We start from the raw sequence: 25,989 nt of genomic DNA, 5'->3' as shown, positions 1-25,989 counted from the left end.
CTGAGCGCCCGCTGAGCTGAGCGCACGTGCCTTCCGCCCACCCGGTCGGTGTAATCCTTTCCGTCGTCAGTCGGAAGAAAAAGACAGCTTCCGGTGTAGGTCCGACGGTAGACGGCAACGTCGGAGAGGAGATTGTAATCGTTTCGGTAGAAGCTCTACATCCGCCGTGTCGAAACAAGCGCGCGCGCGCGCTTTCGGTGGCGGGGTGCTTTTTGGCCGCATCCGGATCCGCCCGAATCCTTGGTGTTGGCAACGACCGGGGAGCAGAGGAAGCAGCTGTGGTTGCCCAACCATCTTCATCCGCCATGAATTAAGTTGTTCACCTGTTCTCGCTATCGTTGGTCGACGGCGATCGATATTTGGGGGCTGTGCGTGGGTAAAGTTTTTCGTGTTGTGAAAAATGTCGCATCATCTGGAGTTGGCGAAAACGAGGACAAAACTTTGGTCTCTAACATTACGGCGGAGTGGCGATAAATTGCATTAGTGTTTTGTTTTATTTTTGTGTTTCTTTTATGCATTTCAATTAATCATTTTTACAAGCGTACTCTGAAATAATATATAACCGCAGCTCATAGTGGATCAAACTCTCCCAATCCCAGCAAACACAGAACATTATTTTCTGTCCACAGCGATTTGGCCGTACAACCGATCTTCTCGTGGACTTAGTCGATGTCATTACCGTTTAGGATTCGCCAAATGAATTCCCTTTTTCATCGTCAGTCACAATCTGATGGAGAAATGACTTCCTTTTGTGACTAGCTATCAAAAGCTTCTGGATATTACTGTGGCCTTTAAACGTAAGAAGATTGGTCTTTTTGAGTCACATTCAAAGCACTACGATTCGTCAAGAGTCACCGTAACCTACGACAGGCATTCGATCTTCGGTTCTAATGTAGTTCTTCAAACGGTGGCAAAAAACCGACAAGTTATTATCTAAAAAAATGTAGTAACCTCTCGATGCAATTTGACCTTATATTTAATAGAAAGTGGTCTTACGTTCGATTTTGGCTCCCTAGCGACGACGCATTATCAGTCAACCTTGTAACCTACGAACATGTTAACATATGCAAATTAACTTTACCGACTGAAAAAAAAACCTATTTCGAGGAAACGACTTTTGACGATTGGTACATGATTTCATTTATTTCTCCATCCTCATTCTGATCCTCGTTTGACAAAAATCGTTTGTTTCGTCTCAAGTTTCACCGGCACCGGGCCGCTCGCTTCCGCGCGTGACACGTGGTCGCCGCGATGACGCGCGCGTTGTGGGCTAATTTTTGAACTACTTCTTCGCTACCGCTTCTGCTGCTCCTCGAAACGGTCTCTGTGGGTCACATGCTTCACTGGTTTGTGGTGTATTGGTCCCAAATCTGCCGCTGGGACGTTGCTCAACAAGTGTAAAAAACGGACAAGAAAACCGAGAGCCATCGCGCCGGGTCTGAGCGGTCGAGTTTCTTCCACCGGCGACGGCATATGGTTTCCATCCCTCGGGGGTCGACCGGGGTCCTCCGGTAACGGTGCGCACCACGACTGGTGTCACATTTCGGGTCACCGGCTCGGCTCGACTCGCTCGCGGTGTCTCAGATCACTGAATTGCACTCTCCGTGGGAAGACCCCTGTGACGAGACCTGAGAGACCGATAGCGAAACCGCGGCACACAGTTTTGACTCTCGACACCACATCAAACTGGCCGGATCTGGCCGGACGGAGTAGCGGGGCCCCCCCCAACCCCCCCCATCGATCGGCGCTCAGTGGGGCCCTTGTGAGCATAGCACAGATTCGCGTCGCGTCGGATGGAAGAATCATATTGTATCGGGTTTGTTGATATGACCGGATCGGACTGTTTACGTTCCGATACGACCGTGCATCCGGGACACGGGCATCCGGCGCCGGCCACCAGCATTCGTTGATTGCAAAATCGGAAACCCCCCTGGTCTGCGGGGTCTTGTTGTTTGATCAGGCAGAGGCCTGCCCCCCGCCCGGGTTAGCGTTTGAAGTTTCGATGTGTTTTCTCGACATCGTGTGCATCGTGTTGTCCTTTTCGAGTTATGATGCACTCACCACCAATCGGCCCGACGTTTATTCGACTGCCGGAGTGTATCCAGCGCCAAGACCGAGAGCTAGGCAACGCCGTGTGCTGTTGGAAGAGGGCCAACCACTTAGCACACTGCTGCTGTTGCTGCTGTTGCTGGATTGCATCACTTCATCGGGGCCGTGTGGTGGTCCCGGCGGGTCGCACAACATCAAACAGGGGAACAACCCTCCCTGGGGGGTTGGTTGGTTGGAGCTCTGTTGGAAGCATAACGATAACGTTATGCTCTGCGCCGCAAGAGTGCACTCTCGCGTCGCGATGGCCCGAATCTTCGACTGTCGCCCGATAGCGACGTGACGATTGGGATTTGAAATTTTAATCAGCTCCGAATGTGCGCACCCTGACCACCACTTTGTGGTGTGGACACCCCCCAAAAGGAGCTGGTTTCTCGTCCGGGGCCACTATCAGGAGTATGCACAAGAGATAGCACACGCTACTTAAAGCCTCTATCGCCGGAAAGCAGTCCCCCTAGAGAATGCTTAATTAATTAACACTCTTTTCGGCGGTCGAAATTTAATTTCTTGGTCCTCGGAGATGGCCCCGTTCGGGACGTGGACGTGGAAGTGGCCGGCCTATTTGTTATCTCTCCCAAATGACAATTCCATCGCGTCGTGGATCGCGTCTTCTTCGCGTGGTTTTGTTTCAACCTTGAAGTTCTGTGCGGTTAGTAATTATAGATTTAATTGCTCTCTATTTCTTCTTCCGTGAGAAAAGAGGCCCCGTTTTTCGGCGGCGTAGTTCTTAAACTCTGCTCGCTGTCAGTGGTTTCAATTATGCCTTTCGGTGGCGGCGGGTGCAGCCTGACCGGGCCGGCGAGTGACTTTTAGTGAAGCTTCCGCGTTTTTTTTTCTCTCTCGCTCCCAACCGATCATAAAACTTTGCAAAGGGAAAAAGGTGTAAAAATGTGAAACTCGTCTCCGGAGAGAAGAGGGGTCGTAAACTTTCGGCGGGAACGAAGTACTGTTTTATCTAAATTAATTGATGAAATTTCCATTGCTTGATTGAAACATTAACCTGGCCCGGGCGAGGGAGAGGGCTCTGGTTCCAATAAAGTAGTGTGCGATAAATACAAATAAAAACCCAGTGAAGCCACTAGGTTTATTGCTCAATTAAGGCAATTATAATTGCAGCAAAAGGTAGCTTTTCTGTTGATTTATGTTCACAGAGTTACGGACACGATTAAGCTCAAACTTTTATAGCACATTAAAGGTATTTTTTAGCACCTGGAATATATTAAACGTAATGATGAAAAGTAAAATTGTGGTAAATTAAGTTTTTTGATAAACCCAATGAGTGTCGCTGTTGAATTGATTACATTCGAACATTTGAAACAGCTTATGGAAGTGGCCTTCGAAATCGTGCATTCTTCGTGTGTCGAATGGTGGTGAATGAGTAAAATTAGACGACAATCGCATAATTAGAACTCCGCCGGAATAATGGACATGTTAATTCACTACACACTCAGGCTGATGTGCTGTCGTCACCTGTTGCGGCTTAACCTAAAATTTAAGACTGATTACATAAAAAAGCGGTGTAACTAATTCCGGATGTTTCGTTTTACCTTTTTCACACACAGAGCCTGCTCCGTCACGCACCGCTGAGAGCCCATCTTTGACACCTCTCTAATCCCTGGCCCTGGTACCTACCTGGCCGACGGAACACCCCTTCGAACGACGCATCGAACCCACATTGAAGACCTGGCAGCAGGCAGCTGTGTTGGGTCGCACAGAAAGTTCTCAGCCGAAGCGCAACATCACGGCAGGATCGGTCCGGAAGATTGATGGTAGCGGCCGTGCCACCCGGGTTCCCATGGCCGGGAGGAAGCAACCGTAATTCGAAAGCAATTAGTCACACCATTCACATCCTTCTGCGAAAGGACACCCGAAAGGACACTGTACGAGACGGAGCCGAACCTAAGAAACCTGTGATATAATAAACCTCGCCCCGCACGACGGATAGGCGAATAGGCGAATAGGTAGTACGCGAGCATAGTCTTCTGCGATGTCTACGACTTGTGTAAAAGCTCTCCTCATCTGGTGTTGTCTGATGTGCAAAAAGTGAGCCATCGGAAGGTGTTAAACGTCATCAGAGCGACACACAACATATCATAAACCCAACCCTGAACTCATCGCGCCTCGCCTGTCATCATCTGCATTGAACCACCCCCTCGCACTCCATTCCCTAGGGCCAACCAAATGTGCAAAATGTGCAAAGAGTGACGTGTGAAGCTCTGTGAAGCCCCGCGAATCGAGTGCGCGAATCGAAGCTGGCGTGGTGTTCAGCTGACAAAAGTTATTTAACAAATACAACGGCGCCGATAGCGAAGCGAAGAGAGATGAGTCTGACAAGCTGGATAGCATCCTGGTGGCTGGTCCTGGCCCTGCTGCACTCTACAAATGGTGAGTACGCTCGCTGCGGTGCGGTTTGACTTAAGAAGACTTTCCGGAGAAGTTGGCTTGGTTGGTTCTGGCCACAACTGCATCGGACGGGCAAGTTGTTCTTTCGTTCTCCATCGCCTCATCGTCGTCGTGAGTAAGCAGATCCCATCGCCGACGTGGACATAATTGAGATAACGTAGAGCTTTCCCCCGGCATACTGTTGGCAGCCGTGAGTTTGCGGAAATCTGAACCCCCTGCGAGAGCCACACGGCGAATGGAATCTTCTTCGCCGGTTCTCTGAGGGGTCTTCCGCTCTGCGTGGATCGAGATTGTGTTCACGGAGCGAGTTGTTGTAGTTGGCGTTGATATATCTCGTAAACCCCATTTTCATGAAGAACAGACCGCATCTCGGACCCGGAACCGAACCGGAGTTGAGTATGTTGACTTATTTAGCTCAACAATCAGGACTCCCCGTTCTGGTTCGGAACGGAACTCTCAACTTAATTGTTTCTCGGCGCGCGCGCGCGGGCACTTTTTCGCCAAAAAGCAACAGTTCGTGTGTCCGACGGTGCGCACGTGATTGGCAATTAGTACTAGGACCCGCAGCCGATCAGCCCACTAAGGCCATGTATCGCAGCGCAGGAAATTGACATCTGATGCCATCGGGGTCCGCCACGAGACATGTGAGAAATTTCTCCTCTCCATATTGGTTTGCACTTACCTTCGGAAGGCCGCCAGTCGAGATGCCGAGTCGAGATGCCAGGGAGTAGATTAAATTGTAGGCTGCAGCAATTGAGTATTTGATTGCAGTCCGTCCGGTGCGCGCACTAGGAACACGGGTCCTTCAAGTATGTGTTTGTGTATGAATTACGGTAACGTTCGATCGGTGGGCTCGATAAAGCCATCCCGTGCCACGTGGAGCTGCTCTTCGTTAGCGCAGGGCGGCGGATATCCATTTCGACCGCACGATTGGAGATGGATTTATTGATAAATGGGCTACGGGGAGACGTGACGTGATGTAAACGGAGCCGCGCCCTTCGAAGCGTTGTTAGAATGCGTTGGATGCGTCTTGAGGTTGGTGGCGTTTATGAGCAGATAATATGTAACAAGCGCTGCAATCCGATCACCTCTCTCCAGACTGGCCAGTGTGTCATGCAATTCGTGTATCGCTCGGTTCAGTGTGAGATACGGATCGCTCGCCCGAATGGTAACGAGCGGACGAGAATGCCGGGGCATATCTGGCATTCTGCATCGCTCCCAATGGCCGAGGTTTTAGTGGCACTGGCACTTAACAGCCATTCTTGAAACCGACACCCCCCGGACATGGAGAGAAGCCGCCAACCGGTGTTTAACCGGGACTTTGAATTTCAAATCTGTTCCCGCCGTGGCCGTTCCGATGCGGTTCGTTGCGCGAAACAGTTGGAGGAGGTGGTCCGGCACCCATCATCCGATCCGGTTTCACGAGCACACGCACTCCGCAGCCGCAAAGCGCGATGATCCTCGCGGCACCTCTCGGCAGACTAGTCAAGTGGTCAGTCCGTCCGGAGGAAAGACTCGGTGAGAAAAACAAACTTTGGGCTGGCCGCGTGGGGTCGTGAGGTGAGCGTGTGAGAACTTGTGCAAAGATCCGGCCAGGCGCTTCTTTGCGAGGCGGAATTATTATGGACACCACCGCCATTGTCTTCTTGGCTTGGTGGTGTGCGTGGTAAGCCTTTTTCTCTTGACGGTTATGTGCGGATTGTTTACTAATCTCTGCCGACGTGCCGCTGAGTGCTGTTTGCTGCTTCCATCCGATGCCGGTATTTGTTTTTCCCTGGATTGTTGTTACGTTGTTGCCGCCGCGGCCGCCGTCGCCGCAGGCTACAACATAAATCCGCTGCCATTGGCGCGGTGTTAATGCAACACCTGTCCTTTGATGGATTATCTGTTTTGATGCGCGCGCCTCTGAGGCCATCATGCGTACAACAGGTTAATGTGGGAGTTTTAGCATGCAGTTGTGTGCTTTTTATGATGTCAACATCTCGTATTTGTAATGCTTTCTTCGGTTACACGTTTTAGCATTATTTCTGGTTTGTTTCTTATTAAATACAAAATTACTATGCACTCCAAGTACACTCTAGAAATTGATTCGGGGACTAACGATGCATTTTCTCAGTAATTTAACAATTTAAACAACTCTCATCCTGTTTGCCACATCTGTCATTTTTCACTTCCATCGGCGCGCACTCCAAAAAGGACCCCTTTTCGCACCGAGCGTTGCCTCAACACACGAAGAGTGCTCCATTTTGAGTGTGGCACTTGGGTCGTCGTCGTAACCCGAGCATGAATAATTTGACAGCCCAACTTCTGCGCATCGCACATCCGCCAAACATCCGCATAAATAAAACAAATGATGGCACGCCGTTAGATTCGAGCCGGTACCATCGCCCGTCAGTTTTTCTAGTGCCCTCCGGCTGAAGCTGCTGAACGGATGCTGAAATTTGCCCCACCGGAAGTTGGCTGGTGAGAATGAAATGTCAATTCCCCGAGTAAACCGCCGTCAACGCGCCATCCATCCATCGGGCTCGCGTGTTGGCTGGCGACCCATCGGAGCGTGGCATTGCAGTTTTGCGGGCTAGAATTAATTAGTGTGTAAAATGTTACCCAACCAACAGCCTGTTCCCATTGACGTGACGCCTGGCGCCGCCCAGTCTGGAGGTTGCGGGTTGGAAATAGAATTAACAAACTGTAAATAATGGATATGTGGTTTGTGGGCGAATGGTTCAACATGTCAATGAAATGAGCAAACTTTTCCGGGCGGCCGTTTTTCAGAGTGCCGTAGAATTGGGATCGGCGGATGAAAAAGGACCATACTAGGATATGCTCTTGTAATAACGATGCAACCGAACTCAGCTATTCTTTTTTCGGTATCTAAACATGCGTTTCGTGTAATATTGCCCGCGGCTTATGGGAAAAAGCTTCTGTTTTTGCACCGTGCATTGACTGTTGACTTGTAATGTTTTCCCATTTTTTCACAAATGGCGGCGGGCCCTCCAGCATAAGCGAAACCTGGAGCTACGATGGTTGCCCCAACATAAATAGGAGCCAATTCCATCGGATGAATAAACATGCCGACGAGATATATTTATTAGAGATCACGTCCCGAGCGCGCCCCGTGTGGCGCACAATATTCGCGGCCTAATCCTTTAGCTCCAGGTCCGCAATCCATCTTAATCAGAGTGCGCGGGCACGGCACGGGACGCCCGCCGGATTCGAACCCGTTCCGACCCAATTAATAGCACCACACTGTGCGGTCAGGCATTGTTTTTGCCTCGCTTCGCCGTAATTAATTAGATATTTCACTCTTCGGCATCATTTGACTACCTTTTTTGGCCTCGATGGATCTGGGGCCGTCTCTAATGGGGGATATTAATTTGGATTTGTTTAGAACTTATCCGTGGCCTGGTATTCCGTGCTGGGTACTTTGTTAGCCGAAAGGTCAGAGAGTCATTTCTACAGTTTGTTGAATGTGAAAGCTCAATTAACAAAATACAAAATTAAACCTGACTGACCACCAAAGGTGACTTCCTGAATGGAAAGCTGCTGATCTTATGGTACGCCTGTGCTCTGGAGAGCCGTTACCTTTTTAGTCAGTATAATATTCGCCAAGTCCTTTCATCAAGAGCCCTGATTATTTGTTTTTACTCTCGAACGGACAGAACCATATTATCGGTCGTTTGCAGGATTGTACGGGTTCGAACTGACGTCCTTCGGATAGAGGAACCTATGGATTGGTGCTGTGTAGATGGTTGATCTACGGACGAGCCAACAAGAGCCATATTTATGACTCTGAAATCTAAAGAGCAGTCTGTTGACGTAAAATATTAGTAAATATCATTTTCGAATTAATTAATAAAGAAATAATTAGAATATTAATGGAATAAGTTGAACCTAGAAGTTAGCCCAAAGCCATCGCAGAGGCACACAGCAGACTTCAAACTGACCAAAATCACCAAGCAATGTTGACCTGGCATACTAGTAGACACATTGGGGACGGACCCATTAACCATTCACGTGATAATGGGGATAATGGAATATGAAAACCATTCCAATTCCTTTCACAAATTCGTGGATAATTTGGCATATACCATCGCCCTGAGCATCGCGCCGATGGACGATGTTTGATTGACGTGCTCTCGAGCGCGCAGTGAACAAATCGAATGCCACCACAGACTTCCTGTGAGGACCAACAAAGCCGAGATTGAATGAGCTGCCCAATGACGGCGACGACGACAACGACGACGACAACGACGACGATGATGATGCTCCACATAATGGAAATGGCTATTCGCAATTACATTTCTAGCTCTTCAAAGGCCACACGTCTCGTCGGTTACAACATCCTATTGCCGGCCGAGGTCCGTCCGTCCATTTCCGAAAAGACTCCTCCATATTACATTTCGCCGTCTCTAAGCCGATGGCGATGTGACCGGGCGGACCGGGCATCCTGCGCCACCATTCGACTATTTTCCTATTTGCCCGTAATGCGTTAGTATTCTATTATTGAATTACTAGCCCGTAAATCATACATTTTGCACCACGACACACAAAAGGGTTGCGGTTCGATTCGTCGTCCACCACGTCGCCGGCAACAGCATTTCCGGCGCGCGCGCGCATAGAATGGCCGCGTCCCGGGGTTTACGGAACGATTTCGAGCGTTTTTGTTCCGGTTTTATTGGACCGGCCCGGCCGGCCATTATGATTACTTTGCCGGCTCTGCGATCGAATCGGACCGTACAGGGGCCCGTAATGGCGTCCTGCGTGTGTGTTGGTTACAAACGGACGAGTTCCGACGCACCCGGACCAAGCCAATCCCGTTTTCAGTTTCTCGGGGTCTGGAGGCGGCCTGTGTTTTCCACAAATATTGTGTCAGAGTGAGACGGTGGGGTGGGGTGGCCCAAACGAGTCGTTGATTCGTTCATTTGCTCGGACTTGTTTCGGACTTTCTCTCTCCGGTGCCCGCTGGGGCTGGCAGGATCGCCTCCAGCAGTCGTTAGGGCAGAGGGTGGACGCAAGATTATTTTTGGGTGGTGAGCGGGCGGCGGTAGCGATTGGAGGAACCCATTATAACCTCCCGGCACGGGCGTGTGGGAGGCCCTGATCGTAATCGAGGGAAATTTATGCCCGACCCGGACCTCTCGGTTTTGATAAGGCACAAGAAGGGGGATCCAGTAACAGGGAACGGGGGCTAAAGAAAAAGGATGCCGTGTCATGATGGGTGTGTGTGGGTGGGGGTTGATAAGGGTGGGTGGTATGATACGGGCGGCCTAAACTAATACGTCTTTTCGGTCCGAGTGCCGTGTGGAAGGACCATGGAAAGGATATTCACCACACGTACCACCGATACGGTTCCTGCCGACTCATTGGGCTCCTTCCGAAAGGAGGGAGTTTTAGGCCATTTTGCTTACCTTTCAGAGGCCCCCACTCGGCCACTCACCGGAACCATCGGAAGGTCCGAGTTTGTGATACATTGATTATTTGTTTATAACGTGCTGCCGGCGACCGGGTGGCAATATGATTGCTCACGACGACGGCGGGTGCCGATATGTTGTCGAGCGAGTGGCCGTTTTGGAGTGAGATATCATGCGCCATACTCTGTGCCGGTGCATGGTGCCGTTCTGCGCATGCCTTCCCCGATGCCCGGCCGTTCCATAAAGAATTAATCAGCTTTCGGTTATTGGAATATTAATGGTGTAATCTTGGGGAATGTAAAAATAATTGGCCATGCGTTTAACGGCTACCGTGCTGGTGTGCCGTGTCCTGCCCTTGGACGCGCTTCCTGCCACCATCATCATGTGGTGACGGCCGTTAATTTAGGCGCCCGGATACACGGCCGCCGCCAGGATATTTGTAATTAGGCGGCCTGGGCCCCGAGTTACGTTGCGTTTTGTTGTGGGTCACTGGTCAAACATTAATCAAGGTAATCACTTCCAGCAGCCCTGGCCGACCAGAAAAGTCCACCATCATTCGGGCGTTGGGTGGTTAGTGAGAAAAACATTGCCCCTGCATTGCCTTTCATGCCAAAAGCTGTGGGGACTGTGGGGCGATTCTAAAGAAGCTCACCCGGCATCCCGGCATATCTTGGAATTTTCTTATTCCATCCCCAAGGATGCCGGCGGATGACCTAGATCTTTTCATACACGACGGCCGCGCCTTATGCGCTTTGTTGCGGTGTGCCATCTTGATCGTGTGGCTATTTGCGGACCTGTGTTTGCTCTGAGGGGTCCGCTCCGGTCCGGAATGTGGTGTCCGATGAAAAGTGTCAGCCCTTTTATTATGGTTTTGGGAAATGATTTGAAAAGGCTGCCCTGTCAACTTCTTTGCTGCCTTTTAATATATTTATTTTTTGAGATGCTTTTTTGACTGAGTTGCTGGAAGTTCTTGATAAATGTTCCTGCCTTTTTGGGGACTGCTTCCAACTGCGGAAGGATTTCAGACCCCAAACGTGTGTTCGGAAGTCTAGGATCTTATCGCGCACACCCACCCCAAACCTTCCGATTCTTCCTCCAAGAAACATAATTAAAATGTGAAGGAAGGCCGGGTCGAGAGCAGTCGTCCGGGGCCACGGGGAAGCAAAACAGCATGTGCGAAAGATGGTCTGCTGCGACTATCTGCTGCCCGTGGCGCGATACCTGGTATTAGCAACCGGCGCTCCCGGTGAGGCTTCCGGTAGCGCTAGAGACCCGCGCAATATTAAAACGTTAGCAGGTGGTATAATTAAAAATATGTAAATTAAAGTCTATGGTCCGTGAAGCAGCGCCCGAAGAGGAGCTTTACTCGTCGGCCACAAGAAGAAGCAAGCGGTCGCGAAACATGCTGTGTGGCGCTGCACCGTTCTCTCATAATGGAACCATCCGGAGTCCATGGCGATGGTCCGTGGGGGGCTCGCCAAGTTATGGTCTCTGCACATCTGGATATAATTATTATAGTTTATGGATTTTCCCCTTGTTTTTCTGCTACTATTTTCCACATCGTGGAGCGTGCAGCAAAATGGGCCACAATTCGGTTCTTGTTTGTTTTCCTGAACTGTGTGCCAACTTTTTTAATGTTTTTCGATCGCTGCTGACAATACGATGCCTACATTCTAATTTCCCTTTTTCCTTTTTATTCAGAGGGCCAACATTTTATAGGCCAATTTCGAATTCCGCTTGCGTCAGCAGCATTTTCGCTGTCGCCCAGATGCTGCCGCTGTCAGAGTCCGAGGCGTTCCGCTCAAGATTTTGCATAAACCCAAGGTCGGCATCTCAAGTTCCTGAAGCCGCCCATTGAAGCATCAAACGCAAAAAGACCATAATGTTTGCCGGCTGGTCGACCTCTTCTTGTTCCGTGCCACAGGAAGCGTGGCAAGAAAACAAAAACAACAACCACAATCGGTCGGTTGGTCGGTCGGGGCCTTATGTTTCGCAAAGTCCCGTTGGTGGCCAGCCGCTGTCTTAGCCGCCCTCTCCAAGAGTCGTCCATCAGTTAAGAGGAGGACCCTGGCTTTGGCTCTGGCTCTGGTCTCGGCTCGGATCCGTTGGAATGTTAATGCCGTGGAGCTATTATTTTATTAACATTAGAGCCGCGATCTACATATCGCTTGCGGGGGACATTTTTGCTGCGGTTGGCCCATTTTTTGCTTCCCCCCGGAGACTTGACTTTGACTCTGGCTTGGCGTGTCGTGCCTTACTGTTTTTGCCGTGCCCCGGGAACGGCGCACCACCGATCGAAAGTATTGAGCCAACGGTGAGCCGGGTGCAACCGGCAACCGTTGGTCGGAAACTTTTAGCCGGACTGGTGAGTGTGCCGTGTTCCGCTACGGGTGCTCCGTCCGCGTTATGGGTTTTCCCCGGAGGAAAACACAATCTTGACGGCGGCACAATCCTGAAGTGCGGACCCATTCTTCTTTTAGGGAAAACTTTAAATACTTCACCATCGACGATGAAAAGGCCAACCCACCTCCATCGCCGCCAGGTTTCTTCCGGTGGGCTAGCGCGAGCGCCCCCGTGTACTCTGGACTTTATCGTGGCCACGGCCATTGGGTTAGTCTGTCCGGGGCGGCGGCTGAGACCAAGATTACGTTGAACGTCGCCTACATAAAGTGGGTCATATTGACGGTCGAGCACCGCCTGCAGTTGCACTTTACACGCGGCGCTTTAGCCTGTTGGGGCTTCGTTGGCCAACCCCGTTTCTCGAAGTCACGTATATCAGCTAATCGGTTCCACGGTCGGTGCCGTCGGTCCAGAGCGAGCGAGCTCTAGCGTATGTTTTGAGTCCGTCGTGAGGAGGGTCTACCTAACGGAATGCAAACCTGGGATAAGGACTGCCCTACAACACGCATTTTAATTACAAAACTATCGTTAAAATGCAGATATTGCAATGCCTGAGATATGCAGAGCACGCGAATGTAGCTCCCCGATGCTTTGTTTTTCTAAAATGCACGACCGACGACTTCGCCATGTGTTGTTGAGTCGTTGCGCGATGTTTTCGAAGAACGCGCAGATAAACAATCTAGCTCGCGGACCGGCTCTGGAAGTTGCCAAGTATCTACTCCCCACAATCTGGCCACCAACGACGATGCTTCAGCGATGCCTCAGCTCAGGCTCCGGCGATTGTTATGCCCCGACTCCTTCCGGATGAAGCGCGCAAAATTAGTCAAACAAATAAACGGGTTGCTTGGCAGGTTGCTTGGCGTCCCCAATCTAATTGCTCATCCGTCACGGCGGCGGGGTTGATGGGTCGCCTTTTTGAACATCTCCATCCTGTTTTGATTCCATCTCTTTTTTGGAGGATGGAAAACGTTAACTTTGAAGATTGTGCCCAAGAATAGCCGGCGAAGTGAATGAACCGAATCGAGCAGAGAGCAGCGTTTTTTTGGGGGCCACCAATTCCCCTCGAACGCCGCGAATGTTTATTTGTGAATCGTGAATTTATTCTCCGCGCTCCCCGGAGAGCTAGAAGATTGGTTGGTTGCGTTTAAAAATGGGCCGGCGTCCATCTGTGTCCCGAGCGAGCGGCCGATTAAGATTAAGCAATAGATTTTTCTGCCGAGCGCTCTTTCGAACTAAATGGTGTATTAATCACTTACTAATTAACACTGACCTCCACACCGATCGTGGCGACGGCGCTGCCGCCGAGTGAAGGAAGTCGAACGTCCGATTAGCATAGATTCGAATCGCGCGAGGAACGCTCTTTTCTGGAAAATCGGAGCGCATTCATTAGTGGGCCCCTGCCCAAAAACTCATATCGCTCCGTCGTAATCTTTTTGGCGGACTTTGGCTACCGGTAGCGTGGGTAATGTACCCGGAGAAGGGTGGCCCTAAGATTAATGGTTAATTATCTATCTCTGGACGTCTGTTTTCGGACGGGGTCGACCGGAGAAGTGTCGGGCAGAATTTATGACCGCCCCGAAGATTGGCTATCACCGTTAGATGGAGTAAGCGTTAACAATGTATGCTTTTAATTAAAAATAGTAAATTTTAGATTGTTTAGTGTAGCGTTACGATTGAGAAGTGTGTTTCAGAATGTACCTCCTTAGCTGCGCTTGGGTTGCCTTCATAAGTCACTTTCGAGCTTCAACGACTACGCGCAAAACTCGTTTAGCAGCCCCAACGGTGAGGGCTTCGTGTTGAGTAGTTACTCAACATCATCATCGGTGTGTGACATTGAAGAGAGGGGTGGTCGACGGAACGAGGACGGGTTAGGGGCGAGAACTTAAATCCGCAGTGACACACGCTCCGAACGGCAGGCGCCTAGCCGGGCGCCGTCGTTCTCGATTTGCAGTTTCCTATTTTGGCAGTGGCCGAGGTCATACCCCCCGCGACTTTAACGCCTTCGGTGACGTGCCGCGGAGTGTCTCATTGTTGGAGCACGTGAAGTGATCGCGAGAACCTACTCTGTAGGTTGTCGGCGGTGGCGGTGTCGATATTGCCTGGCGCCTAGAAGAACCCATTCTAGGGGCCGTGTCACCAGTGCGTTGAGGCGATCGGAATCGCCTCGTAACTCGCATTTTCGCACACGACGAGAGCTGTGAGTAATTGATGAAAAATTATGATTTATTGAGCCTTTGGCGTGTAGGACTCATTACTGGGTCTTGCGTCGCGAACTCTGTGAAACGCAGTCAGTGTTACAAAATGTTGCAGTACTGCTTACAATTCACTGATAATGCCGCAGGATGTTCGTTCATTATTTGTGTGGTTTTATGAGCGACCAATCGCTCCAATAATGTGGTGGCCCGGCATTCAGCATCCATTTTCCGATCAATACGCCCTCATTATTCATTGCAACCCACATACGCCCGTGATTGATACGGATGAACGGAAACTGAGAACAACATAAAACAGCACAGCACTGCATTTTGTCGCCGATTCCCGTGTTTTTTCGGTGTTGATTAATCATCGGTGGCGGCCCGTACTCATTTGCTTGCGGAACCGGAACAAGCAGACGATACTGAGGCAGTGTGAGAATTGGACTGAGTGATTGCTTCGGTCCTTTTGGGCCACAGAGATTTGATTTAATTGGGCTTTTCAGCTTGCGATGCTAATTTTTGGATTATTCCCCAGCATCATTTTGAGAATGAGTCGGGCTTTTTCCAGTACTCAGACTGAGACTTCTATAAATATTGTTTCATCATCTGTTGATTTAGCCACAGTCTGGGTTCCTGGCATCTCCAGACATTGATTAAAACGAAGTTCGCTTTGTCCCTCGCTCAGCACAATGCGCCGGCGCCCCAAAAACCTTTATTGCATTTTGGGGGAGCCGATGTCTGCGAAAATATCGTTTCGCTCCTGATAATCCGCTTTCCGCTTTGTTGCCGGAAGAACCGCTCGGCGAATTCGCGGGATTAATGGTTCTGTTTGTTTTACCACCCTTTCTCTCTCTCTCGCTCTTTCTTCCGCAGCTCAATATCGGTCGCCAAGGATCGTGGAAAACCCGAGCGATACCATCGTACCGAAAAGCGACCCGGTCACGCTGAACTGCAAGGCCGAGGGCAAACCGCCACCGGTGATCCAGTGGTACAAGGATGGCGACGAGGTGAAGTTGGACGCGAACCACGTCCTGCTGCCGGCCGGTTCGCTCTTCTTCCTGCGCACCGTCCACGGGAAGAAGGAGCAGGACGATGGGGTCTACTGGTGCGTTGCCAGCAACGTGGCCGGCAAGGTGTACAGCCGGAACGCGACGCTGCAGGTGGCAAGTGAGTAGAGTCCCCGGCACTTTAATTACCTTTTTCATATTTTCATTTATATCTCTATTGATTTGGTTTTATAAAATCCATTCACTTAAGACATTTTTGTCGTAAAAGATTTTGGAACCATTTAAGTCCCTTATTTCTGCAGTTTTTATATCTTTCTCGTTTCCCCATTTCTCCCCAGCGCTTCGGGAAGACTTCCGTGTGACACCAAAGAACACCCGGGTGGCGGCCGGGGAGACGGCCCTGCTCGAGTGTAGCCCACCCCGGGGCAACCCGGAACCGACCGTTAGCTGGAAAAAGGTACGTCACACCCAATTTTATGTTTTATGCATTTTTGCGTCTCGTTACCCCCATAACTCATCCGGAATCCGTTTGTTTCGTTATTAGGGCGACATCTTCCTCGAGCTGGACGATTATCGCATATCGAAGGAGCTGGCCCGGATCCGGATCGTGGACGGTGGGAACCTGATGATCAGCGACGTCCGGCCGGGCGACGGTGGCCTTTACCAGTGCATCGCCCAAAATATGGTCGGCTCGAGGGTGAGCCCGCTGGCCCAGCTGACCGTGCAGGGTAAGTGAACCCATCGGTATCTCTTGATTTACGGCAACCCAAAGCTGCCAAAGTGCTGCCGCCCGATACTTTTCCGAACAAGAAGCCGGAGAAGAATTAGTCGATGTAAAGTTTTCGGGCCACTCTCTGACAACCGCTCATTTGCATGCGTTAAGCATAACAAATTGAACGGTGTGGAGCATAACAAATCGTGATCAAAGCGGCTTCGTTTTCACTTTTCTGAGAGCTTTCGGCCAGTTTGGGTCTGATTTATGGCCCAACGGTCCAAACCGATAATAGAAGATGGAGAAGCGATGCAATTATTGTGCATCGATTGTGTCCTTACGGTGCCTTTCGGTAACTTCCCTTCGTTTTATCGGAGGCTAAGGCTTTAGGTGGAGAGTGGCTTAAAATTTATTGAAGCGCTTAACACGTAAGGTGGCATAATAAACCTATTTTTCTATCAAAAATTTACGGCCACCAGCAGCAGCTTTTGAGGCACCCGGTTCTATCGGTGCCGCGCGCTGGTAAACTGTATTTTTGATTTACGATCCTCAAGATGCTAACCTTTCTCTCTCTCTCCCGCTGACAGTCAAGCCTTACTTTATCGCGCGGCCCGCCAATGCAACGGTCCTCGAGGGTCACCGGGTCCAGTTCCAGTGTGCGGTCGGAGGCGACCCGGCCCCGCAGATCCTGTGGAGCAAAAAGGACGGCCACATCCCGGTCGGTCGGGCGGAAATAGCCGAGGAGGACAAGAGCCTCATCATCCGGAACGTCACCGCCGACGATCACGGGCTGTACGCGTGCGAGGCCCGCAACTCGGTCGGCTTCATCGACGAACGGGCCATGCTGATCGTCTACAGTAAGTCAAGATGTTGCAGATCCTTTCCCACCCGGGGAGGAGAGGTTGCTCCCACGAGCCGGCGCACCGTTTTTATTGCCGTTTATTGCGTGCTGCCGATTTCGGGAATCGGATTTTTATAATCCTTCCACACGAGTGGGGCATATTCTTTCACCCGCCGTTTCACGGCTTCTGCACGGGTTTTGGGTCGGGTTTTATTGGCCTCTAGCTGAGCTGCGGCGCCCCCCCCCCCCCCTCCGTTCCAGCTCCTTGACGCGTTACGTCCGTGCGAAGATTTATTTGAGCGCGATCGTAAAACTCTCCTAAACGCTCCGAGTCGAGTGCGGTACGAACCCCGAACCCCTATCGACCGTCTGGCGTGATGCGGTTTATGGGTATTCGAAAACCATTTTAGAATCGCTTCATCGCCGCCCGGCGCGACATGAATTTATGTCCGATCAATGTCAAAATGTTGACTGCAAAATGAAGGCGGAAGAACGGGATAAAAAAGGCGAAACAACCCGAAGCCTCAAGTCTAATACGAATCGCTGCGGGAGGTTCGCTAAAATCTTAAACTCGTTTCACGTTCGGTTCCGTTCCGCTCTCTGCAGCTCCACCGGTGTTCAGCGTGAGACCGCAGGACCAGAAGGCGACCGTCAACGGGGTGGCCACGTTCAAGTGTTCCGCCAGCGGCAACCCGGCGCCGTCGGTGTTCTGGACGCGTGAGGGCTCCCAGACGCTGATGTTTCCGAACAACAGCTACGGCAACATGCACGTGTCCGGCCAGGGCTCGCTGCAGATCCGGGGCGTGGAGCGGGAGGACGACGGCTACTTTGTCTGCTCGGCGCTCAGCGTGGCGGGCTCCGTCACCGGGCGGGTCTACTTGCAGGTGAGTTGTTTGGGACACTGGGACTAGAATGCTTGATAAGTGCTCTTAGCGCTACGCGCGCTTTAAAATGGACTTGAAGTCGAGTGGTGCATTAGCGACACGGATGGAGCAATCGTCACCGTCGCACAATTCGACCCGAGTACGAATCTTGAAAGCCAAAATTAGATTGGCAACCCCACTGCTTGGTCCGAAATCCTTTCTAATGCTCTGTGTCACTCTCTGTGCCTTTCAGGTGACATCGCCGATCGATAGCATTCCGGCGCCGTTGCTGCAGCAAGTCCCCTCGAACCAGACGCTACCGGCCGGAACGAAGGCAACGCTACCCTGCCGAGGCTCACCGGCCACCGGACCGATTTCCGATGCGACCGACGCTACTCCGCGCTGGGAGCGCGACGGAGGTACCACCAGTCTTCAGAGTCTTCGCCCGGGAAGACGCTTTAAGTTTCTCGCCGGCGGATCATTGCGGATCGATGGTAAGTGTAGGTAGTAGTTGAGGTAGTAATTACAGTAATGCAACTCTGCGTTGCCCGCGCTCCGCTGGGGATTTATGGATCTCGGTCGCGATTGCCACAATGAGTTTGCTCTGTGCTCTGTTTCCGAGCAATCGGGCTCGTCTTGGGGTTTAATTTCCAAGGCAACATCACAAACAATGCGGCTTTCTGCTCGGCTCGTTCGTATCTGGCGGCAATCCATCAATCGGGCAGAAAGGGGTTTTACGTCAGTTGCGCCATCGGACAAAAGGGCTTTCAGGGGAGGGATTGCGATTCTAATAAGATGATTGGACGACGCAATCGGCGGAGTTTTAAAGAGGCTGCTTATCTCCATGGCCATAAGGCCCCTTTATGTCAGTGTGTTTCGATAAGTATGCATCTGCTGCAGGAGTTACAGAAGGTTCTTTTAAAATTATGCTACTTTTAGAGCACGGAACAAGGCGTTGAAATAACACCGAAGCGAAGCGAAGATCATCATCTATCTTCACTGAGAGATAATCGATCGCTTGGCGCACCCACGAAGACACACGAAAATCAGCGAACAGCCGGGAACGGCGGACGGAGGTCCTTTCACCAACCGACAACTCTCCATCGAGGACATGATTGATTGTAACGTCGGCCAGTGTTGCGTTTAATTTCTTCATACGCCCGAATCGAAAACTTTGCTTCCGAGCCAAGCCAAGCCAAGCAACGCAAGCTCTCTCGCGGGAGAAACGCGCGAATCATCTGCCACTTTGTCCGCTCGGTTGCACATATTAATGCACCATCAATCAACGTCGTCCCGTCCGCGACTCGATCCGTAGGACGACGTGTTGAGAGGGGTCGAAGCGTTTCGTTTCCATGCTTTTTTCGCATCACATCTCTGGTGGCTCTCGCCCGTGAACGGAGGCGGAAAAGCTGCTCCTAAGCAAGCTTAGGCTACATCGGGGTGTTTTGCGGTTCCCCGTGGGAACCGTTCATCATCCGCGGAACGCATCCGCGAGATGCAGCGCGTCATTAGCGAGCAGTTTTAGAAGAGGGTTGGCGATGTTGATATCTTCTGACACGCAAATAGGCTTCTAATTGAATTACAAAGCAGAAGAGCGTCCCTCTCGGATATGCTGCATCGTCGTTAGGCTTTGCCTCAACGTGTCCGTCGTAGATCGGGAGATGTTCTACCGATGATTGGAGTTTCTGTAGCGATATTAATTTTATCTCGATCGTGACAGACTTCAGACGGGTCAAGCTTCAGGGCAGCCAATTCAATGGGACTATCTGTCTGTCTGATTAATTTGTGTAATTGTGCTCCATTATTGTTAACTGAGTTCAATTTAAAGCACGATTCGGCAAAGATAGGCTCCTCTCATTCAAGTTCCACTTCTTTTAGTTAGACACTTTTGGTTGAATTTCACCCAAACGTGAGTCAATGACCTGATCGGCCATTAATACTCATTCGAACCTCGTTTTTATCAACTTTCAATCCCTTAATTCAAAAATTAGTTGAGGGGTTTTAAAAAGGATCCTCCACGAGCTCTCTCTGCTCAAATGTGCCGATTGCCTGGTACGGAACTCTTCACTGCAATTTACTTTACGCCCAGCGTGGTTCCCGGCGTACAATTCGAGCATAAATTTTCGGGGCGCCTGACCCGAAAACTTTTTCCAAATTCGTACCACGTACGCCCCACTTTAAGTGCTCCCCGGTCCAATATCCTGACTCCCTTCCTGGCGCCTGGCGCCGGCACCTAAAGTAAATAAAATGGGCTTCAGTTTCGCGACAGGCGAAAGCCGTCGGCAGCAACGCAGCTACTGAAGCTGGAGTGAAGTGTTCTAGATTTTTGGCCCAATCGCTAACGCGGGCGCGCGCCTATCTGGCGTGGGAAGTCAATAAATTTTATTATTACGATGGCCCGGGTGGCCCCGGACGGACGGACGGCCAGCTTCCGATGGCTTCAGATCCGGTGGTGGGAGTATGCAAATATCCCCAGAAACTTTCTGAGTTTTTTAGGCAAGGATGAGAGAGAGAGAACGTAATCAATACAAATACTGTAGCGCCAACATCTTAAATGTAATTAGTGATACAAATTTATCGTGGAAACAACAACTTCGGCTTCGGCATGTTATTTTTGTATTGCATGCTATGTAAATCTATAACCCGGGAAATCCGGGAATGATATTGTCACGCACTTCTTTCTGTGTATTTTCCTGGCGTGGTCTGGCGATGATCCTTCGCAAAAATCCCTAGCAACCGGAACCAACCGGGGGTTTGTACCGGATATGGAAAAAGATTGCGTTAGCGGCCCAAAAAAGAAACGAAAGGAGAAAATATAATATCCTCCCCGGAATGGTAGACCCCAGCGACGGGTTGGTTGTCGTTAGACAGTCTCGTTTGATGTTCCACGAAATAATCCTCGTCGAATCCTTTTGACTCAATTTTAAGCCGCATTTCAATAAGACAGAATTTGGGCAAATCTTCCTCGTTTTGGATTGATTTTCCAGTGTGTTTGTAACTGTATTTGACATTTAAATTAATTCCAGCATTATTTATCTGAAATATTATGAAACTAAACTCAAATCGGGGTCCCATGTTGGTTTAATCCGAAATCCGGGCTCTTGGGGTTCAACGCGAAGTTTAATTTTAGCTCTGTTTCCATTTCAAACCGAATAATTTCAATCGAATTGAATAAACTTTGTCCTATGGCCGATCTGTGTCCCGTTCCATTCCGCAAGCAGAGCTTATCCTTCGCTTTTCACCTGAACTGAGAGAGATAATCCCCCGTTTTTTGCCGGTCGTTCGGTCGGTCGACAACTTTCCTTCTCCCGAACCCGAAGTTTTCCCGACCACCGGTGTGGAGATGAGAAAATGGAAAACCTTCCGGAGGTTGCCCTCCGCGGTACATGTTGTACCGTTCGCCTCCTAATGGAACTCACTGCGCCTCGCGTTGTCACTTCATTCCCATATGATGCGCTATCTTATGCCCGCGCTCGGGTTCATCGGTGTGGAGGTTTCCGGAACTAGCATAATCCTTCTTTTGCGCCCCACATAATGGCGGTTGGCCTTTGGCTGGTGGTGATGGCGGAACAGAAATCACTAAGTTTGGTCGTACACTGTCGTGTACTGTCGTGGGGATTATGTCGGCAGCGGGCCGACGGAACGGAGTCTCCATGTCTTTCTCGTCTCTCCGACGAAACCCTGTTTGCAATCTGACCTTTTTTGTGTGTGTAACTTGCTGAAATATAATATTTTAACAATGTAAAATTGTATTCCATTCTATTATTTGTTTGGAAGTTTTTCGCAGAATCAAATATGGAAAAACCAGTCGCCCATTATTGTGCGAGACACAGCCACGGCCCCGTCACCAATGCGGCGCAAAGCGGCTAGGGCCTAACAATAAGCTCTAAGGAACATGCATATTTTAGTACGTCGCCTCAAACAGGGCGGCAACTTTACAGAAAATGGAATTTTTTGTGGCTCCAGCATGTCCTCCTCCGAAGTCAAGTAGCGCGTTCGATCCCTTCGACAGAGAGCTCCGATAGTGGCTTCCCTCGGAACCCTGGAGCCGTAAATGGGAAATGGGATTTAATCCCCACGTCCCATGATGTCATGTAAAATGTATGTGTACGATCCAGAATCCCAAGCTCCCCGAGGCCTCCATGGGGACTCTCAGTCTGGGAAGCCACTTAGGTCACGGGCACCGGTCTCGTGAGGTTATGCCCCGGGTTATGTTAAAAGTTCGAGCCTCGGCAAAGTTGGCGTTCGAGGCAAATGTAAGCTGCCGCCGGCAGTGTGCTGATGGAATTACAGATAGCAATGTCAAAAGTGCGCGCCGTGTTTACAAAATCAATTCCAATGGTCTAGAAAATCGGTTCCTATCGGATCAGGATCCAGCTCCAACTGGTGATTATGTACGACATTAGAGTGCCTGAATCCTTTCGGTCTCCGATATCCGATGCAGATATTGAACCTGGCCCTGGTCATGTTAATTACGGCGTTTGTTTCTGGTTTTGAATTGAGCTTTGGGGAATTCCAAAATATTGAAAACATGTCTGTCCATGAAAGAATTGCTGCATTGTCCCCTTGTCCTTCCAGATCTTCAACCGGAAGACAGTGGCTGGTACCGGTGCAGCATCCGACAAGACGGCCACGAGTACTCCTGGGCGGCATATCTGAATGTAAGTTCTCCTGAAACCCGCTGAAACCTTTACGAAACTAACCCCCGCCGAATGTCCGACAACCCAATCGAAATCCGCCCGTCAGGTCGATAACAATCTGCCGCCGCAGTCGCAGCAGCTGTTCAACGCGGAACTGCTCCCCTCGGCACCGGGCCAACCGAAGGCGGCCAACATCACCAACACGAACGTGACGCTGATCTGGGCCCGCGGCCAGGACAAGCTACGCACGAACGCGATCGCCAGCTACACGATCGAGTACCACAGCACCAGCGATGGAGGAACGGGCGGTAGTTGGCGGGTGGCGCTACGCCAGATAGCGGGCAACACGGCCACGGTGACGGGCCTGGTGCCGGAAACGGGCTACATCTTCTCGGTGCGGGCCGAGAACGGGATGGGCTTCTCGGCCCCGTCGCCAGTTTCCGGCCTCATCCGGACGCTAGCATCCGACGATCGGGTCACCATCCCGGAGGAGCTCGAACAGGCCCGGGTAGTGCTGGCCGGCAAGATCCTAGAGCTGATCGATATCATTGCCCTGACGTCGACGTCGGTGCGGCTCGAGTGGCAGCTACAGGTCGGTGGGTCGGAGGAGTACATCGAAGGGTTCTACGTGCGGTACCGCGATCTGGACAGCGACGTGCGGCTCTACAGCATGCTGCCGATTCCGAATAGCGAAACCGAGAGCCACATCATTACGAACCTAAACAAGTACACGCGCTACGAGTTCTTCCTGTCGCCGTACTTCAAGAACCTGGAGGGTCAGCTGAGCAACGCGCGCATCGTACGCACGCTCGAGGACATGCCGACGGGGCCACCGACGGGGATTCAGGCCGGTATGCTCAACTTGACCGCGGGCTGGGTGCGGTGGGGGCCGCCGGCCCGCGAGCACCAGCACGGCGAACTGGTAGGCTACAAGATCCAGGTCAAGTCGGGCAACAACGCGTCGAAACTGCTGGCGCAGATGACGCTGAACGCGACGACCACCTCGGTGATGCTGAACAACCTGACGACCGGCGCGAGCTACACGGTCCGCGTCGCCATGTTCAACCGGCTCGGCATGGGCCCGTTCTCGAAGCCGCTCTACCTCGTGATGGACCCGGCGTTCGTGATCGTGCCGCAGGGTGTCCACAACGGCCAGCACTACGGCGGCGCCGACTACGACGAGCGGCTCCGGCCGGGGCACGGGGGGCATCCGCACCAGCATCAGGCGCACGGCTTCCTGCACGAGACGTGGTTTATGATCTTCGTCGTGTTCTCGCTGCTGGTCATCCTGATCGTAACGATCGTCGCAGGCGTGGTGATCTTCCGGCGCCGCCAGACGCTCGGACGCAAACCGGTCGTCACCGTGCCGACGGTGCTGGGTGGGGCCCGCCGCGGGGACATCGCCAACCTGACCATGCCACGCAAGGACGGCATCTGGATCGATCGGGGCTGGCGGACCTGCGACACCGACAAGGATTCGGGCCTCAGCTCGATCAAACTGCTGGAGGGAACGCAGGGAGGTCACCACACGTATCCGCTCCCGGATGGAGGTGGAACGGACTACGCCGAGGTCGACCCCCGAGGGCTTACGTCGTTCTACAATCGGAAGGTAAGAAGGAGGCTCCATAAGCTGTTGACGCACACCCTTCAAACCTCGGAATCTTAATCTTCTCAAACAGTCACCCGAAAGTCCGACGCCGTACGCGACGACGATGATCATTAACGGGTTGCCGCGGAGCGAGAACGGTGATCTCGGTTACCAGGGCGGTCACGACACCTTTTCGTCCACCTCGTCCAGTTTCCGCTCGTTCTACGGGTACCCGCGGCCACTGAACACCAACAACGGTGAGTAGTTCTGACCTCCACTTTCCGGGGGATGTAAACAGTTTAGAAGCGTCCACCCCAGGTGGGCCAGACCTTGATCGATCTCTTCTCTTCATTCCGGTAGTTCCTCCGAATTGGGTCGACTACCTGCCGCCGCCACCGGAGCATCCACCGCCGGTGCCGCAGGTGCCGCTGGACGGAAGCCATCACCACCTGATGAACCATCACCACGTGTACCCGTCGGAGCTGATCGGGACGCTCAACACCTCGCAGTCCTCGCAGAGCTACTGTTCGCGGCGCACGAGCGGCTACAAGTGAGGGCCGGGGTACCGCCCCGGCTGGTAGGCAGTCCGAATACCGCCACACACTTCTTCAACTAACCAAACAAAACCGAAAGCAGCACAAACATTCGAACAAACATGGGACCCCCCAGGGGAGGTCCGTCGCGTCAACCTCGCGCAGGGACGCCGCAAACTAGTTGCGGATGCCGCGGACATCGCGTTCTCGCGCCCAGTGCTCTGCAGGAACCCCGCCTTTGGCGGCCCTGTTTTCTGTAGATAGTCGCGTCGCCCCACAGCACGTAGAGAGAGAGTTTCTTTTTGGGAAGCCGGCTTCCTGCCGGGGTCCTGCTGAGGCCCGAGCGGTCGCGCGCGACGGCGCGCAAACGGCCAGCGATAGAAGATCCCCAAGGGTAAGTCCGTGCGCCGTATTAATTGGCGCTTCTTCAGTTGTAAACAATGTCTGCCTCTCTTCTCCGGTCACAGGATTATCGTGTACAGTGTAGAACTTCTCCCGCGGATGATGGAGCGCCGCCACGATGAAGAGGGGCGCACGCGAAACATGATGTTTATGATGCCGCCGCCAGTCGGCGAAACGAAACGAAGAATCGACGCACCACCAGCGCACGACACTCAGATCTCTGTCTCTCACGGCTTTCCCGCGGCTCGAAAGCCGGGGAGCGATGGGGACACAATCTCGCCGCGACGATCGGTGATCGTGATCGCGAAATGGGCTGCCATTTGCTGCTGCCGCCCGGAAGCAAGGGGAGATGCAGTCCGCTCAATGAAAGTAGTTTTATCACCACCCGCGATGTGTAACGACACCCCCAAGTAGCCGCCGTGTCTGGGCCGGCCGGCAAAGCATGATGTGTCCCCATGTAGTAGTTACAGATGGTAGTGATGAATAAAACAAAACGATATATTTTTTCTATGAAAAAAGAGATCCACGTACCCGCGAGTCCGAGTCTTCTGTATTTTACGCATCCGAAAGCTCTTTGAAAGAGTGGCCCCAGTTGGGGCGCTTCTGTCGGCTTGGTTTCGCAGATGTTCCGGTAGGTACTATGTAAGTTCCTCTCCAATCCAAAAATCACAGCAAGCGCCTGGCTTGAAAACCAAGGTCAGAATTCCGAACTGACCCACGCAAGAATTGTCTATTATCTGATCCGGCGTTCCAAACGATCGGGCTTCCCCGTGACGTAGTCGATCGGCTTCCCTTCTCGCTTCCCGTTGCTCATCCGTTTCAGTCGCTCGGGATAATTTTACTATTTTCGCTTTGGCAAAACACAATTCCAACTGCCGAAGAGACATA

General features: G+C 51.6%; 1 protein-coding gene across 1 annotated transcript; it reads left to right on the top strand.

Moving 5' to 3' along the window:
* The first annotated feature begins 4,374 nt into the window (after positions 1 to 4,374).
* Positions 4,375 to 25,576, top strand: LOC128277723 (roundabout homolog 2-like). Its single transcript, XM_053016228.1, has 12 exons — positions 4,375 to 4,491; positions 15,389 to 15,682; positions 15,861 to 15,979; positions 16,067 to 16,250; positions 16,822 to 17,091; positions 17,682 to 17,959; positions 18,192 to 18,432; positions 22,517 to 22,599; positions 22,685 to 24,187; positions 24,258 to 24,423; positions 24,527 to 25,093; positions 25,167 to 25,576. The coding sequence occupies exons 1-11, from the start codon at positions 4,428 to 4,430 to the stop codon at positions 24,718 to 24,720; spliced, it is 3,396 nt and encodes a 1,131-aa protein (XP_052872188.1). The 5' UTR covers positions 4,375 to 4,427; the 3' UTR covers positions 24,721 to 25,093; positions 25,167 to 25,576.
* Positions 25,577 to 25,989: the final 413 nt, after the last annotated feature.

This window comes from Anopheles cruzii, chromosome 2 (genome assembly GCF_943734635.1).
Source record: "Anopheles cruzii chromosome 2, idAnoCruzAS_RS32_06, whole genome shotgun sequence".
NCBI classification, from domain to species: Eukaryota; Metazoa; Arthropoda; class Insecta; order Diptera; family Culicidae; genus Anopheles; species Anopheles cruzii.
Note: the sequence above shows the minus strand (reverse complement) of the source record. Positions and strands in the feature narration are given on the sequence as shown.